Below are 19,470 nucleotides of genomic sequence, written 5' to 3'. Positions count from 1 at the left end.
GGAATCAGTCCACCCCAGTTGGGTGCAAATTGAACTGGAGAGGAGCTGACCTAGCCTACACATAGTTATAATAGCTAACATTTATCCACTGCTTACTTTGTGATTATCTCAATTATTATCTCACTTGATCCTCACAACAATGCTGTGGATAGGTGCTATTATTATCCCCTTGTACAGATAAGAAAACTGAGGCAAACAGGGTTAAGTGACTTGCCGCACAGTTTCTAAGTGTCTGAGGCCACATTTGAATTCAGGTCTCCCTGCCTCCATAACTGATGTTCTTTCTATTCACTGCATCACCTAATTGCCCTACACTAGCAGGGCCCCTGGCTTCATAACTATTGGAAGGAGCAAATGGGAAAAAAAAACCCATGGTGGTGGGCTAAGGCGAGCCCTGGGGGGGGGGGGGGTGGCCCTTCGGGATTGGAGGCCCCATCCAGAGATGAAAGATGGGGGCCACTGTCTCTCTTAGGGGAGGTCAGAGAAAGTGGGCCACAATGTTCCATAGGGAGGAATTATGGGTCTGGAGACATCACTCCAGAAATAGTCTGTTTTAAGGAAAGGGCCAGTGGAGGAGGAAGTAAAGGTTTGTCAGGTTGATCGCTACCTCGGGGATACTCCCAGTGACTTCCTCGTCTCGTTTCTTTAGAAAGGGTTTTGGGGAGCGCAAGATTTTAAAACCACAGGGAAAAGATGGGTCTTGAAGTGTCGCCATGTCCGGAAGGACATCCTGGGAAGGCTAGATCTGTGGAGCACAGATGGGGCTTGGATTAATAGGCTGAAAATAAGAACGCATCTGAGAAGAGAAGAGCGATCTCTCGGAGAACTATTAATGGGACCAGGAGTTTCCCTAGCAACCAGTGGGTGCCTTCCCTTCCCATCTCCTGCCCTAAGTGTTGACATAAGCCTGCTTGGTGGCTAATTGACCCAGTGGCTGTAGACAAGAGCCACTGAGGCATGAGGAGAAGCTAAAATGACTCATGTTAAGGGGAGTCAGGGCTTCTGGCAAACATGGACAGCTCCCTGCCCAGCTCCTAACCTGGCTCCCTCGAAAAATCCAAGTGCTAAAATAAACAAATAAATAAAAAATTTAAAATTAAATAAAAATAAATAAATGAAAAAAAACTTTTTTTAAACCTCAAGTGTTCTTCCAGGCAACTTTGACCTCTCCTTTCTGTCTACATAAGAGTTCAATTGTCTTCCTTTCTGGTCCCTCGATTCTCCACAAATACGCTGCCACTCACCAGAAGTCAATTGTTGGGCCATAGTCCACTTTCCTACTGGGACCAAGGCGCTGGACCTTGAGGTTCCAAGCCTTCTCCCTAGGCTGCCGGCCCCTCCCCCCGCTGCAGCCAGAGATGCCCCATTAGCTGCTCAGTCAGGCTGCAGGGTCGCCTCTAGTTTATGGCCCTGACCTCCCCTCCCTCCGCTCTTGCCTCCAGGCTGGAGGGTTGGTCCTGTAGTCTCAGAGGCGTCCCGCAGCTTCAAGAAGGTGAGTGCCTCCTTTCTGCTCCCCTTGGACAGCCCCAAACTCAGCATTCCCCAGTGGGAGCTCCGGCTTCTCCCCCAGTGCCCTTGTGTCCTGCAGCCCTCACCCTCGGGGCCTCCCCCCCTCCTCAGCCTTCCCCTCACCCAATGTCCCCCAATCTCTGTTATTCCTCAGGACATCCCCAGAGGTTATTCCTATCTCTGCCCAGGCCCTAGCTTCCTCCCACCTGTGCCCGCTCTGGCTGTTCCCAGTCACCTCTCGCTCTTTTCCAAGCACACATACATCCTTACGACTCTGCCTCTGTTCCCAGAATCCCCCGCCTTCTCTTTCCCAGATGTCCTCCGGGGAATCAACTGGGCAAGACGTCCAGCTCCTGCTGCCTTCTTCGCCAAGGTTCCAGGTGAGTGCTAGCGGCCGGCTCTCTCTGGGGATCAGCTGCCCCACTGCCAAGAGGCTGACTGGGAAGGGGGCCGAGGATCCACTCGGGGAGGGTGCCAGCCAGTGCGTGTGTCTGGGCCTCCAAGGGGGAGCCCGACTTAGCTGAGACCAGGAAGAAATGACTGCATCTGGTCCTTTGACTTGGAATTCTAGGCGTCCGTTTTGCCCTAAAACGTGGCTCTCTCGTTCTTTTTATCCCTGTTTGTCTGTTTTATTCCCCCCCCCCCAAGCTTTTCTCAGCTCTGAAGAATGGATGTAACCTTTTTTTTCCTTTCTTTATTCCAAAGACCAGAAGCTAGGGCCCGAGAGCCTTCAGGTGGAGGTGAGAGCAGCTGCCCGGCCTCCCCACATCATGGACATCCCAGCACAGCTCTCCTTTGCCCTCTACGCTGCTGCCTTCACGCTGGGCCTTCCCCTCAATGTCATCCTCCTCAGCGAGGCTGTGTCCCATGCCCGGCTCCGCCTTACCCCAAGCCTTGTCTACACCCTCCACCTGGCCTGCTCGGACCTGCTGCTGACCGCCTCCCTGCCCCTGAAGGCGGCCGAGGCTCTAGCAGGGGGAGCCTGGCCTCTCCCGGCCTCACTTTGCCCGGCCTTCGCCTTGATACACTTTGTCCCCCTTTATTCTGGGGGTGTTTTTTTGACTGCCCTCAGCGCCGGCCGCTACCTGGGGGCGGCCTTCCCGTTGGGATACCAAGCCGCACGGAGGCCCTGCTATTCCTGGGGGGTGTGTGTGGGCATCTGGGGGCTGGTCCTCTTCCACTTGGGGCTGGTGCTTGGCCTGGAAACTCTGGGAGGCCAGGTGGACAACAGCACAAAGTCCCTGGGGTTGACCATTCCCATCAACGGCTCCCCCGTCTGCCTGGAAGCCTGGGACCCGATATGGGCTGGTCCGGCCCGCCTCAGCGTTTCCCTTCTGCTCTTCTTCCTCCCCTTGGCCATCACTGCCTTCTGCTACGTGGGCTGCCTCCGGGCCCTGGCCCGCTCGGGCCTAAGCCGAAGCCGCAAGCTCAGAGCCGCCCGCGTGGCCGGAGGGGCCCTGCTCACGCTGCTGCTCTGCCTGGGGCCCTACAACGCCTCCCATGTGCTGGGCTTCGTGAAGCCCGATGCCGGCGGCCACTGGAGGAAGCTTGGCTTGATCATGGGATCCTGGAGCACCGTGCTCAATCCACTGGTGTCAGGGTGCTTGGGCAACAGGGCTGGCCAGAGGCACGGTACCATAGGGACTCCGGGTGGGACGGCCCAGAAATAAGGGCCTCTGTGCCGATGGGGAGTGGGACCCGAGGGTCCTGGGCATCTCCTCAAGGCGAGAGGGGGCCCCTGGGCCAGAAGGAACCACTGCACCGCCTCAAGGGGACTCACTGGCTGGCCATTTTCTGTCTGTTCCATGGGAGACTGAGCTTCAGCCTCCTTTCAAATCATGAAGAGCCCAAGGGGAGGCAGGGCCTGGTGAGCAGGAGTGGAGCCTGACATGGAAAGAGGTAACATCCCCTCTGGGGACTTCTAACTGGGACCCTACAATCTTTTCTCACCAACTCCAAATGTGGCCAGAAACTCTTTGGTGGGGGGGCTGAGAAGGGGCAGCCCTCGAGCAAAGACAGGAGCCATCTGCTGTGCCATCATGCAGCCCCCAGAGCCGGGACAGGGGGACTCCTTTCCTTCTCCGGCGCCCCTTCTGGGCTTGCACAGTTCTAAATGCCAGCAGGTTTTCCCCTCCTTTTATTGAACCCAAATCTGCCTCTTTTCACCCCCCATCCCTCACTCCTGGAGCTGCCAGGCAGAGCCAAGGGGAGCAAGTATTTTTTTTTAATGAACAAGTAGTTTTAACTTATTTATTTTTATTGAACTAAATAGAAAATAAGAAAAAACAGAATAGAAAAAATAAAGACAAAAAAGGAAAATAAAAAATAAAACAAAACAAATCATCGTCATGCGCCCAACAGAATATCAGGAAGGATTTAAAAGATATAACAGTAAATTTCCATTTCTAGAAAACTTATATAATAATAGAAGGAATAATATTCATGAGTGTCCATCTGTTCTTTGCTTCCTTGCAGGTTATTCTTTTGTTCTCTGATGAGTACTTTTAACTTTATTCTGTTTTCTCCTTTCACTCCCTCCTATCTCCTTCACCAATGGGAACAAATATATATATTTTGCTGAGGCAATTGGGGTTAAGTGACTTGCCCGGGGTCACACAGCTAGGAAGTGTTAAATGTCCACAACTAGATTTGAACTCAGGTCCTCCTGACTTCAGGGCTGGTGCTCTATCCACTGTGCCACTTACCTGCTCTGGAGCAAATATTTTTTACATGCTTTACATCTTTCACATGACAGTTGCTCAAATAAAAAAAACTAGCTATCAGGCCCAGAGGCCCCTGCCCTCAGGAAAGACTTGGAAATGTGAACTCAGGGCATAAAGTAGAAGGTGGGCGAGGAGAAGTGTCCTGGAAAGAGGAGAAAGTAGGAGGGAATACACTGCCCAGGTGTCCTCCTCTCTTGTGGCCAGCAGAGGGGAGAAGTAAGATCAGCAGAGCAAGATGCCTCCGCTACCACCGGAGAGGAAAGGGGAACCGGGCTTGGAGAGCAGGGGGGAATTAGTCTGAAGATTTCTGCTCTTTTCAATAATCAGGTGGGAGTCTCTGTGACCTAAGACCCTGAGAAATGTCCCCTGGGAGATACAGTCCATCAGACCATGGATGGGCCTTTTCCCTCCAGCAAGAGAGCTCAGACTTTGCTCTGAAATTTGATTGCCTGTTTGCATATTCCCATCCCCTGGTTTGAGAGCTGAAAGCACCTTTTGTGTGGCTACTGAGCAGTGAGCTCAGCGCTTACTCAGGAGATAAGTAGCCAAGTGGCCTGTCTGCTCTGCCAGTGCTAGCCAAGGGAGGGACACTTGGACGGTGGAAGGGCACAGGCTGAGGCTGAGGTGAGTGGGGGAGTGCCCCTGGAGGAGGGACAGGTCTGAACAGTTGGGAGACTGAGGGTCAGGGAAAGGAAAGAAGAAGCCAAGAAAATGAAAGCGTCTTCTGATGCCTTAGAGGAGAAGAGAGGAAAGGAAGTTTTCCTCTGACTCAGTTTACAAGGCTAGTGAAGAGAGCAAAAGGAGGGAGGGAAATGAGGGGCTAGGAGGTTATAGATCATAGCCTTGGAGGATCATGGGTGGGAATCCTTTCCCTTCATTTTGCACATGAGGAAACTGAGTCCCAGATGAGTCAGGTAGCTTTCCCCCAATTGTACAGCTACTAATTGGTCTTCTTGAGTCTAAGTCCAGCATTCCATCCAAGCCCCCAAAGGCTTTCCATGCTGAATCCTTTTCTCTCCTTCAGAAACCACCATGAACAAGAGTGCAGTGCAGGGTTACTTTTCTGGTAGCCACTGGCTCTACTTCTCTGTCTACCTCTTCACCTTCCTCATTGGCCTTCCCCTCAACCTGCTGGCCCTGATTGTCTTTGTGGGTAAACTGAGGCGTCGGCCTCTGGCTGTGGATGTTCTTCTGCTCAACCTGACCATCTCTGACCTGCTGCTGCTGGTCTTTCTGCCCTTCCGGATGATTGAGACAGCGAGTGCCATGTACTGGCCTTTGCCCTTCTTCTTATGCCCCTTATCAGGTTTTCTTTTCTTCACCACCATCTACCTCAGCTCCCTCATCCTCACAGCCGTGAGTGTGGAACGCTACCTGGGGGTCGCCTACCCTGTGTGGTACAAGACCCAGTCGAGGACCTGCCAGGCTGGCTTGGTCAGTGTTGGCTGTTGGCTGCTGGGGAGTGCCCACTGCAGCCTAGTCTATGTTGCAGAATTTTGGGAGGATACCACCCAAAAGCATCAATCCAACAGGACTTGCTACCTGGAGTTTAGGGAAGAGCAGCTGGCTGTGGTGCTGCCTGTCAGGCTGGAGATGGCAGTGGTCCTCTTTGGAGTGCCTTTGGTTCTTGTCAGCTTTTGCTACGGTAAAATGGTATGGATCCTGAGAAAGGGGAACCACCTGAAGAGGAGAAAAAGAGTGATGGGACTGATAGGGGCCACGATGCTCAATTTCCTGGTCTGCTTTGGCCCATACAACACATCCCACATCGTTGGTTATTTCCAGGGCAAAAGTCCAAGATGGCGGGGGTATGTGTTGCTGCTCAGCACTCTGAACTCCTGTGTTGATCCTCTTGTCTTTTACTTCTCATCATCCGGGTTCCAGAGGGACTTTCACAGTTTATTCAAGAATCTGGTGAAGACTTCAGGTCTTGGGGGGGGAAATGGGTCAGGAATACAAGAGCGAAATGGACCAGAGAAAGAACAGTCTACCTGTTAAAAGAATGACATAAAGTCAAGTCCATGGAGTGAGGAAGGAAGGAGTATTTGGGGCTATAGGGGCAGGGATGGGATAAAGGGGTGGAAGATGGGAAACCGGCTGAGAAGAGTCCACTTGGGAATACAATTTTTGTACAAGTTGTAGATCAGCTAAAGATTTATTGATCTGAGGGGACCAGTTATAGCCAGCTTTCAAAGGAATCTTTACTCAGTTCCCACTTGTTGCAAACATTCATTGTTTCATGGAACCATTCCTGGGAAGGGGCAGGATGGGATGATCAATCGGGTGTTTTCGTGCCTTGTAGGGAGTAAAAAGATAACAAAAATGGTAACTTGTTCTCCTAGAAAACTGTCCAATGTCCTAGTATTTTTTGGCAGGGGGATTTCTGTAGTTTGCTACTGATTTGAGTGGAGGGTTAACTCTATCAAGGGAGTGCAGCCCACTCCCTCCTGGTAACCCTGTAGGTGTCCAGGGATGCAGGAAGTCCCAGTCCCCAATGTGTGTTTTTTTCCAATGAATTTCTGTTTCTCCAATGAAATCAAGATCCCCACCAACATTTATGTAAAATCATAAAAGCTAAATTTAAGAAATAAACTTGGTGAATAGAGTAACCAAGATTGGTGTCTTTCTTGCTTTCTCAATTTATGTAGGAGGTTTGAATTTAGGGGTAGTGGTGGGAGTAAAGGAATAGAAAGGAAAATAACTGGGCTCTGAAAGAAGATGTACCTCAGAAACCACTTCTTTTTATAAATGAAAACCGAATCCAAGCATGACTAACTAGCTTGGCCCAAGGATCAGGGGGAGGGGATGAGGGAGCACTGAAGGTAAGACTCGAATCCAAGACTTCTGAATCCAAGCTGGCATATTTTCCATTGTACCACATCTCCTTCCCTTCAATCAGTCCCCTCATTACCCTCCATGATCTCCATGTGCACCTTTAATCCCTTTAAAAACTCACTTCATGTTAGCTCCTCGAGCCAGGGGGATCTCCCCTTATTACGTTTGGATTTTATACTTATTGTGTTTCAGTTTCCTCATCTGTCAAAAAAGCTAGAAAGCTTAATGGCAAACTACTCCAATATTTCTGCTGAGAAAACCCCAAATGGCACCACAAAGAGTCAGACACGGCTTAAAAAAACCAACACAACTAAACCACAACTAATCCCCAGCACCCAGCATAGTGCCTGACACATAACGGTCATTGTTGTTGTGCTTCTCTGGGGAAGAGGACTAAGATGTCATCATTATATTGGAATTGTTAGTATGTCTGACTGTGACTTGTCAGGCCAGGAAAAACTCGGAAGGCTCTCCCATGGATTGAACACAAATATATACTACATGAATATTTACAGTGGATATGTCTCTAAAACTTGTGTTTCTTTCTTTCTTTCTTTCTTTCTTTCTTTCTTTCTTTCTTTCTTTCTTTCTTTCTTTCTTTCTCTCTCTCTCTCTCTCTCTCTCTCTCTCTCTCTCTCTCTCCCTTCCTTCCTCCCTCCCTCTCTTTTTTTCTTCCTTCCTCCTTCCCTCCCTCCCTCCTTCCTTCCTCCTTCCCTCCCTTCCTCCCTCCCTCCTCCTTCCCTCCCTCCCTCCCTTCCTTCCTTCTTTCCTTTCTTCCTTCCTTCCTTTCTTCCTTTCTTCCTTCCTTCCTTCCTTCCTTCCTTCCTTCCTTCCTTCCTTCCTTCCTTCCTTCCTCTTTTCCTCCTTCCCTCTTTCCCTCTCTTCCTCCCTCCCTTCCTTTCTCTTTCTTTTTTCTTTTTTTCTTTCTTTCTTTCTTTCTTTTCTTTCTTCTTTCTTTCTTTCTTTCTTTCTTTCTTTCTTTCTTTCTTTCTCTTTTTCTCTTTTTCTTTCTTTTCTTCTTTCTTTCTCTTTCTTTTTCTTTCTTTCTTTCTCTTTCTTTCTTTCTTTTCTTCTTTTTTTGTGGAAGCAATTGGGGTTAAGTCACTTGCCTAGGGTCACACAGCTAAGAAGTGTTGAGTGTCTGAGGCCAGATTGAACTCAGGTCCTCCTGAATTCAGGGCTGGTGCTCTATCCACAAAACTCATGTTTCTTTTGAGCTACCACAATTCTGCTTCATTCACAGAGCACAGCACCTTCTTGGATGGGGGCACACCATGCTGATCCGGTGTCAGCATCTCCCATGTTTCCCAATTGATTCCAGAGTTCTTGAGAGAGACCGTGAGAATGTTCTCATATCCTTCTTTCTGCCTTCATGTGAGTGCTTGCCTTGTATGAGTGAGTTCTCTGACAAACAATCTTTTAGGCAAATGTACATTTGGCATTCGAACAATAAGGCCAGTCTCTTCAGTAGAGTTGGAACGCTCGGCAGTTTAGTTTAAGATAGGGCCTCGGTGTCTGCTCTCTTATCCTTATCAGAATCTTCCCGGGACAATTCAAATGGAAGCAATTCCATTTCCTGGCACGGCGCTGGCACACTGTCCAGGTTTCACAGGAACACAACAATGAGGTCAGCACAACGGCTCTGTAGATCTTCAGTTTGATAGTCAGCCTAGTACCTCTCCCTTCTCACACTGTCCTTCGAAGCCTCCAAAACACTGAGCTAATGTGTATTGCGTGTGTCAACCTCATCATCTACATGTACATCCCTGGAAAGTAGACTGCCAAAGTTAGTGCACTTCTCCACAGCATTCAAAACTTCTCCATTTGCTGTAACTGATAGTTCCATATCTGGATGATGAGGTGCTGGCCAATGGAGACCTGTTTTCTTGGAGTTAACTGTTAGGCCCAAATTAGTACAAGCCGCAGAAAATTGATCCATATTTTGTTGTATCTCAGCTTCAGAGGCTGTCTTAAGTGCACAGTCATCTTTGAACAAAAAAAGCCATACACCAACTCTTCTTCCACTTTAGTCTTGGCTCGAAGCCTTTCAAATTAAATAATTTACATTGCTGCGGTAGCTGACCTTGGTGCTGTTTTCATAGTTTTTGAAGGTGTCTGGCAACATTGTTGAAAACATTGGGCTAAAAGGATATCAATGAATCTCAATTTAATTTAATGAGGATTGATCAAGTGCCTACTGAGTGCTTGGTACAAGAAAGAAATGGTAGCTTTGGCAACCTTGAAAGATGTCTTTGCAGAGTGATGGGGGAGAAAGTCAGATTGTGAGATGGGGAAGAGCAAGGAAGGGGGAGGTGAGTCACGTAGGCAGCTTTTTCTCCGGTTTTGGCTGTGAACGGGAGAGAGATGGAGCCATAACTTGAGGAGACATTGTAATCAAGTAAAGCTCATTTTTAAGCATGTGAAAGATCTGGGCAAGATTGCAGGCATCGGAGGAGCAGGTGGCAGATAAAAAGAGACTGGAGGTAAGAAAGAGAGAGGGGATAATCCCAGAGAAAACTGAGAGCCTTAGCATTAGCAGGAACCGCCTCTTCATTGGAGACCAGAGGGACGTAGGTGGTTGGGACTGAAATACCAAATAGATCGGAAAATTTCCTATCGAGAAGAGAAATGTCATCAGCGACCATCGATCCTATCCCTTAACTACTAAATGCTGGAGTGAGTTGGTATTTATGTGGAGGAAGGGAAGAGAGGAGGTGTAAGAGGGATGAGGCAGTTAGGACATTGCTGCCTCTCTCTCTTTCTTCCCTCAAGCATGACCAGCAACTCACTTTCATGTTCTCTGTTAGTCAGGTGATTAGAAAGAAGGGGAGGAGGAAACATCAGGTCTCGCAAATGAAGCAAGGTTTAAAAAGTCTGGGCTGAACACATAGATTCCAGCTCATGCAAGTCATTTTTTTTTCTTTCTTCCCCTCTAGAGTTCTTGGAGGGAAATTTCTGAAGTTAAGAAATACTACAAGAGTCATTTCCTGTCACTCTCTGGAAGAAGAGGGAAGGATATGGGGGGTAGAGGAAGTATTCTCTGGGGAACCCGAGACGTAGTTTCACCAGAGGTACACAGTGGGGCATCTAGTAGCTAGAGCTTAGTATTTAACTAAAAGCATGGCCAATCATTGTTCTCAGTGACTTTGACATAGAAAACTAGCCGCCTCAGGCCCAGGGGGCAACTTGGTGGTGCCATGGATAGAGCTTTGGAACTGGAATCAGGAAGATTGGGTCCAAATGAGGCCTTAGACACTAGATGGGTGACCCTAGACCCTACAGATTTGCCTCATCTGTAAAATGGGGACACTCTGGAGAATGAAATGGCAAAAACTCCAGCCTCTTTGCAGGGGGAAAAAAACCAGTGTCCATGGGGTTACAGAGTTGAATGGGCAGCTAAGTATGCCATAGTGCAGAGTGCTAAGGCTGGAATCAAGAAGACTCATCTTCCCAAATTCATTTCTGGCCTTACTAGCTGTGATACCCCTTCCAAGTCACTTAATCTTGTTTGTCTTAACTTCCTAATCTGGAAATGGTAAACCCTTCCAGTATCTTTGCCAAGAAAACTCTAAAGGAGGTCACAAAGAGTTGAACACAAATGAAAACAATTGACACAACAAGAAGTGTAAGGGGCACAAGGGTCTGAGATAAGGGGAGATTCCTGACTCCATCCCTTTCTCCTCAAACAGAATGACTTCCCAGACCATTGCTTCCCTATGTCTTGTCTTTCTTCCCTATGTCTTGTCCCCCAAAGCTCTTCCTGATCCCACCCTTTGTCTCCTGCACAGTTTCCCATTGGAAAACCTTTTGCTAATTAATAGATACAGACTTTGAGGCTGCCATTGAGCTCCATTAATCCTTGCATGAGATAAGGCCATGGCTTTGACTTCTAAAGCAACATGTATGGCAGGTAGCAAAATGGAACAATGGAAAGAATGATGGACCCAGAAGATCAGAGATCCTAGGCCTGATTGCTCAGATTTCTCAGTGCTGGCCTAAACTCTTCCTTTGATATGTTAGATGATCTCAGATTAGACTGAACCTTGAGGGATGGGTGGAAGACCTACAGAATTAGGGGTCTTGTTTTTGAGACCCAGAAAAAGTGAGGCTGTTGAGGCAACAAATGAAGAGGAAGAAATGAATCAAGGAGAAAGTGGCAGTAGGAGGCCAGATTTCTAATCCTCACTATACTTCTGGTAAATATTTCAGTTAAATCTTGATCCTCATTAACATTTATGTAAAGATCCTAGAAAATGACTTTTTCTAATAACTAGATGGAAAGTGACAAAAAAAAATGGTCTCTTCTTTCTTTCCCAGGACTAAGTATGGCTCCATTCTTAAGCAATGCTTGTTGATAAGAGAATGGATTCCCATTTATCCACAGGGTTTCAGTATTGGGGGGAGAAGGCATTATAGATTTCAAACTGGAGACTACCCCAGAGGTAGAGCTGGTCCAAGTGCTTCACTACTTAGGTATGGAAGCTAAGTAATGTACACCAGATGGCAGTGAACAGCAGAAGAGAGAGGTGTGACTCCAGAGCTTTCTCTTCATGCTAGCATGCTGCCCCTCAAGGAGCTGGAGAGAATGAAGGGCTGGAAAATAACATGCTTCCATCCCAGAAAGATCTGTGGATCTGGGAAGCAATTCCCCCCGGAACAGAGCACTGGGCACAGCCATCCCACAGTTGGCTGTTATTTTGCTGTACAAAAAGAATCTGACTTTGAAATAGTGTACAATTAGCCTGTGAAGGAAATAAAAAATGCAGGTGGACAAAAATAGAGAGATTGGGAATTCTATGTAGTGGTTCATAGTCCTCTCCCAGAGTTCTTTCCATGGATGTCACTGGTTCAGTTTATTACTGCTCCATTGGAACTGATTTGGTTCATTTCATTGTTGAAGAGGATCACGTCCATCAGAATTGATCATCATATAGTATTGTTGTTGAAGTATATAATGATCTCCTGGTTCTGCTCATTTCACTCAGCATCAGTTCGTGTAAGTCTCTCCAGGCCTTTCTGAAATCCTCCTGCTGGTCGTTTCTTATAGAACAATAATATTCCATAATATTCATATACCACAATTTACTCAACCATTCTCCAATTGATGGGCATCCATTCGTTTTCCAGCTTCTAGCCACTACAAACAGGGCTGCCACAAACATTCTTGCACATACAGGTCCCTTTCCCTTCTTTAAGATCTCTTTGGGGTATAAGCCCAGTAGAAACACTGCTGGATCAAAGAGTATGCACATTTTAATAACTTTTTGAGCATAGTTCCAGATCACTCTCCAGAATGGCTGGATGTGTTCACAATTCCACCAACAATGTATCAGTGTCCCCGTTTTCCCACATCCCCTCCAACATTCCCCATTATCTTTCCCTGTCATTCTAGCCAGTCTGACAAGTGTGTAGTGGTATCTCAGAATTGTCTTAATTTGCATTTCCCTGATTAATAATGACTTGGAGCATCTTTTCATATGGCTAGAAATAGTTTCAATTTCTTTGTCTGAGAATTGTCTGTTCGTATCCTTTGGATTTATCAATTGGAGAATGGCTTGATTTCTTATAAATTAAAGTCAATTCTCTTTATATTTTGGAAATGAGGCCTTTATCAGAACCTTTGACTGTAGAAATGCCTAATCTTTCTTAACCAGAATATTCCACTGGCCCATCTGTAGATTGGAGAAAAAGTGAAGGATGGTTTTGGGGAAGGCCGTGGACCAAGACTGGCCCAAGATCTTCATCAGTCATGGATGGGCTGCAATCCTCTTTCAGTGAATGGAATGACCAACTGAATGAGATCCCTGATCCTTTGAGATTTAGAAAATGCATTTCAATCTAGAAAGGGCTTTATATCCTTGATTATCCCCATTTCTCATGATTACTATGGAGTCAGGGGCCACTCCCTGATCAATCTGATGAGTTATTGGACAGTCAGTGTGTTTGCTTAGACTCTCTGACGGCCCCACAGGGATGTTGTCACCTTGGTGAGAACAAGACTCCTGAATGAGTCACAGTGACTGGGACCACCCCAAGGAGAATTGGTTATTTTGGAAGGATCCTTCAGCACCTTCTGGAGGATGGCTTTAGTGACTGTAACTGCCCCCAAAATGAATGGACTGGCTACCAAAATAGTATTCCTACAGCATTTCTCTATTAAATAAACTTCAGTGATTCTCGATGGCCTCTAGGGTCAAATACAAACTCTTCTGTTTAGCACATACAGATACGTGTGTGTGTGTGTGTGTAGTACATACAATTTCGTTAATTCAATAATATTCTAAACCCTGTACAATCTTGCCTTTAACTCAGCTTTTGAATCTCATTGTATATAAGTTTCTCCATCAATTCTATGATCCAACTAAATCTCCCTCCTTGAATTCCTTCCATGGAAGGGGCTATACTAGGTTGCTTTGTATTGGCTCAAAGAAGTGGATTTCATTTTTCAATGTATACATTTATTCCTCAATAACCAGCAAATGCCACAAATTGTGCCTTGATTTATGACTTTGATGATTGTCTAGACTTAAGGACATAATGGATAAAATGTTAATAATGTAGACTAAACTTTTTTGGGGGAATAGTATCATGAATTTATGAAGAATTGGTTGTTAAATATTTGCCAGCACACTCCCTACTTATCTCATACATTTCCTACCTCCCAGTCTTTGGACCCGCTGTCCCCCAACTTGCAATACTCTCCCTCCTTGCTTCCACCTCTTAGGATCCCTCATCTTTTTCCAAGATCAGTTCAAGAACTGTCCTGTTCCCTCCTCCATCCCTCCACCCCCCCAGCTGCTAATGTTCTCCCCACCCAAATAAATTACCTGGCCTGTATCTTATATTACTTATATATGGGTGTATTTTCTTCCCTCCGTTAAATGTAAACTTTTTGAGGGCAGGGACATTTTCCCTTTGTATTGTATATTCTTTCGGCAACTTTTGCATTTTTTTTTTTTTTGGTGGAATGAAATAAAGATTGTCCTCTACCTGCTTTGAATGCTTATACAGAGGCTGGAAACCCTGTTGTCACATTTAGAAAACTAAAGACATGAGCTAGTCAGAGATTTCTCAGAGCACATCTATGTGGGGAGCATAATGAATAAAGAGAATAAAGTTTTGGATGAGTCACTGAGATTAAACCCAGTCCATGTGAGGTCAGAGTCTGGGACTCCTTGGGCCACGGATTATGTAATCTGTTCCATGGAGTCTTAGATGACCTCCAAAGTCAAGTGCTAAAAACCTATGATTCTATCACTTTCAAGAATTTTTAGTGTGGTTAGGGATAAACAGCTCCTACAAATATTGGAAAGAAAGTCATAATGAAGAGTGTATAGATTGTAACTTTGTGTTTCCTTTGTATTTTTCTCACTGAATAGTACATATATATATATATATATATGCATATATATATATAGTGCATATAATTTTATTAATTCAATAAGCATTGATTAACATATGCCAGACATTGTGCTAAATATTAACACATATTTGTTGATTTGGCTAATATACAAGTGAGTCGACAGAATTGATTGACCCTTTGGGGTTCCTTTTCTCCTTTGACCCTTTGGGGTTCCTTTTCTCCTTGTCTTCAACCTTCTAAGATGGCAGAAGAGCCAAAAATGAACCTATATCCTGGAAAAGGGGGCCACCCTAGTACTCATAAATAGCTACCCTGGGACAGAAGCATTAATCACTACATGGTCTTTAGGGTGTTCATGGACACCCTTCTCTTTTATGGAGGAAGTGGGATTTTGATTTCCTCCTAGTCATGGTGGTCTCATCATCTGGTCTTTTAGTCATAAAAAGGGAGGTTTCTTGGGCACCATCAACCTGGGGGATTATCTCTTGAGTAACCCTAAGTTTGAGATTTGGGGAATCTAATCTTTTAAAGAAAGATAAAATTGCTCCTAAACAGAATGCCTCTTAGAACAAGAAGATTGTCCACTGGCTCCATAGCTGAGGGATTAATAAGAGGCCAAATCTATAACATGTGGAGCAGAAGATTAGTTATTTAGACAGTACCAGCTTGCCTGTCCAACAGTCCCCAAATATGTTTGCCTTCTGGGGAAGTTGAAACCACAGGGTGGCGCTATGAGTCTGGGAGAAACTTTGTAGGACCCTGTGGCTGCTGTCCCACTGGCAACCTCAAGCTTAATTCCATTTTTGGTGTCAATACTTGGAAGGTTTCTAGGACCCTGGTTGAGACCTCCCAGAAAAGAAAGATAATTGCATTTATTGCTTATGAACTCTAAGTGTTCCATATATTTTCTTTGTATCTGCTTAAAGATTTCTGTAAATTTTTTGCAACTTTTACATTTTGTTTTCTGGTAGAGTAAAATAAAGGTTGTCCTCTACTTGCTATGCATTTGTTACCTTGAGTGCTTATTCAGAAGCCGGAAACCCTGTTATCCACATTTGGAAAACTAAAGACATGATCTAGTCAGAGATGTCTCAGAGCAAATGCTATGTGGGGAGCATAATGAAGAAAAAAGGAATAAACTTTTAAGTCAGCCACTGAGACCAAACCCAGTCCATGCGAGATCAGAGTCTGAGACTCCTTGGGCCCCAGATTATGTTATCTGTTCCATGGAATCTTAGATGACCTCCAAAGTTGAGTGCTAAAAATCTACGATTCCATAACTTTCAAGATCTTTTAGGGTGATTAGGAATAAACTGCTCCTACAAATCTTGGAAAGGAAGTCATAATAATAAGTGTACAGATGGGTATGGAGGAGTAGATTGTAACTACTTGTGAAAGGAAAATAAAACCTCAGGACAGGAAAGTGGAGAAGGAAGAGGGGAAAAGCTAGATTTATTTTTTTTTAAGTTCTCAAAGATTGTTTATTAAGCCACAAAAACTTGTAGTCTGAGTAGACAATGAGAATATACACCATATAAAATCAAGGATGGGGAGAATGTATAAGAATTTTGTTCTGCCATTGAGGATACCTTCCGCTCAAAGATATGAACATCCCCACTCAAAGTACATTTGATGTTTTGTTGAGGCGTTGTTAATGTCTCCTGAATAGGGGATGAATGAGTACATTTGCTCTAGATTTTCATTAACCCAAGTCTTCTGGTAGTTCTCTCTGCCTCAAGAATCTCTCCATTTCCGTAAATCTTACACTCAGCTCCTAAAGTGATCTTTCTATCATGAGTTTGACTATGTCACCCTCTGTTCAATCAATCCATTGATTCTCTATTACCTCCTGGATCAAATATTTCTGTATTTGGCTTTTTAAATCCTCCATTAGCTTTTCCCTTTATCTTTCTTATAACTTACTTCCCTTAATTTACCTTAAGATTCAGCAACCTTAGCCTCCTTTTTGTTTCTCAAGTATTAATACTCCATTTCCTGACTCCCAGAATTTTTACTGTCTGTCCTCTGTGCCTGAAATGTGTCCCTCTCTTTAACTCTACTTCAAGGTTTTCCTGGTTTCCTTAAAGTTTCAATTTAAATTCTAATTTCTTCTTTTTTTTTAATTCACATATTACTTTTTCTAATTACATATAAAGGTAATATTCAATATTCATTTTTCATGTGATTTTGAGTTTCACATTTTTTCTCCCTCCCTTCTTCCCATTCCCCTTTCACAAGATAACAAGAAATTAGATATAGGTTATACATGTGCAATAAAGGCAACATATTTCCACATTAGTCATGTTGTGAAAGAAGAAACATAACAAAAGGGAAAAGCCACCAAAAAAAACCCCGAAACAACAAAAGCAAAATTAATATGCTTCAATAAGGAATTCAAACACCATAGTTCCTGTATGTAGATAGTATTTTTCATCATGAGTCTCTTGGATCATTGTATTGCTTTGAAGAGCTAAGTATATCATAGCTGATTATTGCAAAATGTTGCTATTACTGTATACAATAGTTTCCTGGTTCTGCTCAATTCATTCAGTGTCATTTCACGTAAGTCTTTCCAGGTTTTTCTGAAATCCATCTGTTCATCATTTCTCATAGCATAATAGTATTCCACTACATTTATATGCCACAACTTGTTTACCTATTTCTCAGTTGATGGGCATTTTATCCATTTTCAATTCTTTGCTATCACAAAAAAAAAAAAAGCTGCTATGAATGTTTTTGAACATGTAGGTCCTTTCTCCCTTTTTATGATCTCTTTGGTATACAGACTTAATAGTGGTATTGCTGGATCAAAGAGTGTGCTCAGTTTGGCTTTTGGACATAGTTCCAAATGACTCTTCAGAATAGTTGGATTAGTTCACGACTGAACCAACAAGGCATTAGTGCCCCAGTTTTCCTACATCTTCTCCAACATTTATCATTTTCCTCTTCTGTCATTTAGCCAATTTGATAGGTTTGAGGTGGGACTGCAGAGTTTTTTAAATGTGAATTTCTCTAAACAACAGTGATTTAAAACATTTTTTAATATGACTATAGATGGTTTTAATTTTTTCATCTGAAAACTGTCTGCCCATAATCTTTGATCATTTATCAATTAGGGAATGACTTGTATTCTTATAAATTTGAGTCAATTATCTACATATTTGAGAAATGAGGCTTTTCTCAGAATTATTGGCTATACAGTTTATTTTCCTTCTTTCTGCTTTCCTTCTAATCTTGGTTGCATTGGTTTTGTTTGTGCAAAACATTTAAAATTTAATGTAATGAAAATTATCCATTTTGCATTTCATATTGTCCTCTAATTCTTCTTTGGTGATAAATTTTTCCCCTTTCCACAAATCTGACAGGTAAATTATTCCTTGAGAGTTACATTTCTAAGAGGATAATACAACATGTAAAAAGGACATTTTAAGAAAATGTTCCAAGAGAGAAGAAGAGCATTTGTTTCCAGAGCCTTTGAGAATTTTTCCCAATGACAAACATTTGAAGGAGCTGTCATTCCATCAGCATCAGAGAGTTCAAATTCTTTCTTAGACACTTACTAGCTGTGTGACCCTGTACAAATCATTTAACCTTTGCTAACCTCAGTCTTATCATCTGTAAAATGAGGATAATAACTTCCACCTCACAGGATTGTTGTGAGAATTGAGGCTAGAAGTAGGAGAACATGGTTTGGGTTCTTAGAGGAGATAGCTCAACTACTGACCTTCCTCTCTCTGACCATGTGATTAGTCGTGGTATAAAAAGCCTCAGCCAGCTGGGTTTCCTGCTTTTTTCCTTCCTGCATGAAATTGATGGTAGCAGCTCTCAAAATTCTGTGTCTTGACCTAGAAGACGGAAGGCTCCCACTTGAGGCTGATTCCAGAAGCCATCATCTGACAACAAGATAAGGCAAGGCAATCGGGTTCCTATGACTTGTGCTCTTGGAAATGGGATGCTGGGATTATAGCTGAAGATGTGGTCATGTCGGGGGACTCTGCTAAAGATGGGATATGGGGATGAGGCATGGAGATGGGGGACAATGTAGGGGGAAAGTCTGTGGAAGTAGGGAGCAGACCTGCAGAAGTAACTGGAAGAGATCCATAAAAGGGGAGAGATCAAAGGTGATGTTGGACTGAGAAGCTAGTTTGGACACCAAAAAGCCTAAGTGGTTCTTAATTAGAAGTAGAGGCAGTAATAAAAACTGTCCTATCTCAGGTACAGCTTGTGTGCTCTCCTTTGATGAAAAGTCACAGGGCAAACCGAAGAGTGAGAACATTTAGATTAGCTAACTCACCCTTTCCTACCTCCTTTACTCCTTCTCACTCGAGTCCTATCCAGCTTGGGACCAGCTTCTCTCAAACATACAAATACAGAGATAAGCTAAGATAGAAATGGGATCTGAGAAAGAAAATCTGTTTTCTATAAAGAGAGTAGGATATGAGGTAGAGAGATCGGCCAGGAGAACGGATGTTCTGGAGCTAGAACCTGAACTAGGAATCTGGAGATCTGGAGCAAGTAGCACAAACCAGTCCCCCTAAGTAAGAGAGAAGTTAGGACAGAATAGGAGAGGAGAACAGTTCAGCTCAGCTTGCCAATTCTTATTAACCAGGAGTTAAATTCTGTTGTTTCTAGAATAGTGAAGACTTACAAGTGCTGTCAGTGCCCCATACATTTTGGGGGCAAAGCCCAGGTCTTCCTCTTGTAGTTACAGCTCTGCCTGAAGCCAAGGAACAAAGCAGTATCTGCAGGAGAGAACCAGAGGCTGCTTGCAGGATTTTTGGCTTTATATAACACATATCCAAGCCCAAGAAAGTGACCCAGTTCTCCATAATGGAGCCTGGTTCTCTACTCTTTATTTCCTTTGTTTTTGTTTTTTTATTTTTATTAAAGCCTTTTATTCTCAAAATATATGCATGGGTAAGTTTTCAACACTGACTCTTGCAAAGCCTTCTCTACTCTTATTTCTTGAAGTGGAACATGACAAGAGCCTCTTTCTGCACTGTCAGATGGGATTGGGAAGGCTATGGGAGACAAGGAGAG

General features: G+C 44.3%; 3 protein-coding genes across 3 annotated transcripts in view; all 3 read left to right on the top strand.

Moving 5' to 3' along the window:
- The first annotated feature begins 2,279 nt into the window (after positions 1-2,279).
- FFAR1 (free fatty acid receptor 1) lies at positions 2,280-3,179 on the top strand. The gene has a single exon (XM_051988974.1). The coding sequence runs from the start codon at positions 2,280-2,282 to the stop codon at positions 3,177-3,179; it is 900 nt and encodes a 299-aa protein (XP_051844934.1).
- A 2,051-nt stretch (positions 3,180-5,230) lies between these two features.
- FFAR3 (free fatty acid receptor 3) lies at positions 5,231-6,807 on the top strand. Its single transcript, XM_051988970.1, is given in 2 exon segments — positions 5,231-5,257; positions 5,259-6,807. Coding segments are annotated over 2 exon segments (999 nt in total). The 3' UTR covers positions 6,231-6,807.
- An 11,432-nt stretch (positions 6,808-18,239) lies between these two features.
- FFAR2 (free fatty acid receptor 2) overlaps positions 18,240-19,470 on the top strand; it is a 2,668-nt gene continuing 1,437 nt past the window's right edge. The window contains exon 1 of the mRNA XM_051988971.1: positions 18,240-18,339. The gene's annotated coding sequence lies outside the window, so the exon portion shown is untranslated. The remainder of the gene's footprint in view (positions 18,340-19,470) is intronic.

Source organism: Antechinus flavipes, chromosome 3, assembly GCF_016432865.1.
Source record: "Antechinus flavipes isolate AdamAnt ecotype Samford, QLD, Australia chromosome 3, AdamAnt_v2, whole genome shotgun sequence".
Lineage (NCBI taxonomy): Eukaryota > Metazoa > Chordata > Mammalia > Dasyuromorphia > Dasyuridae > Antechinus > Antechinus flavipes.
The sequence above is the reverse complement of the archived record's forward strand: the minus strand, read 5'-3'. Positions and strand labels throughout refer to the sequence as shown.

Bases quoted from the DNA above. Each gene is read 5' to 3' on its own strand.
- FFAR1 (XM_051988974.1), top strand. From the start codon at position 2,280: ATGGACATCCCAGCACAGCTCTCCTTTGCCCTCTACGCTGCTGCCTTC.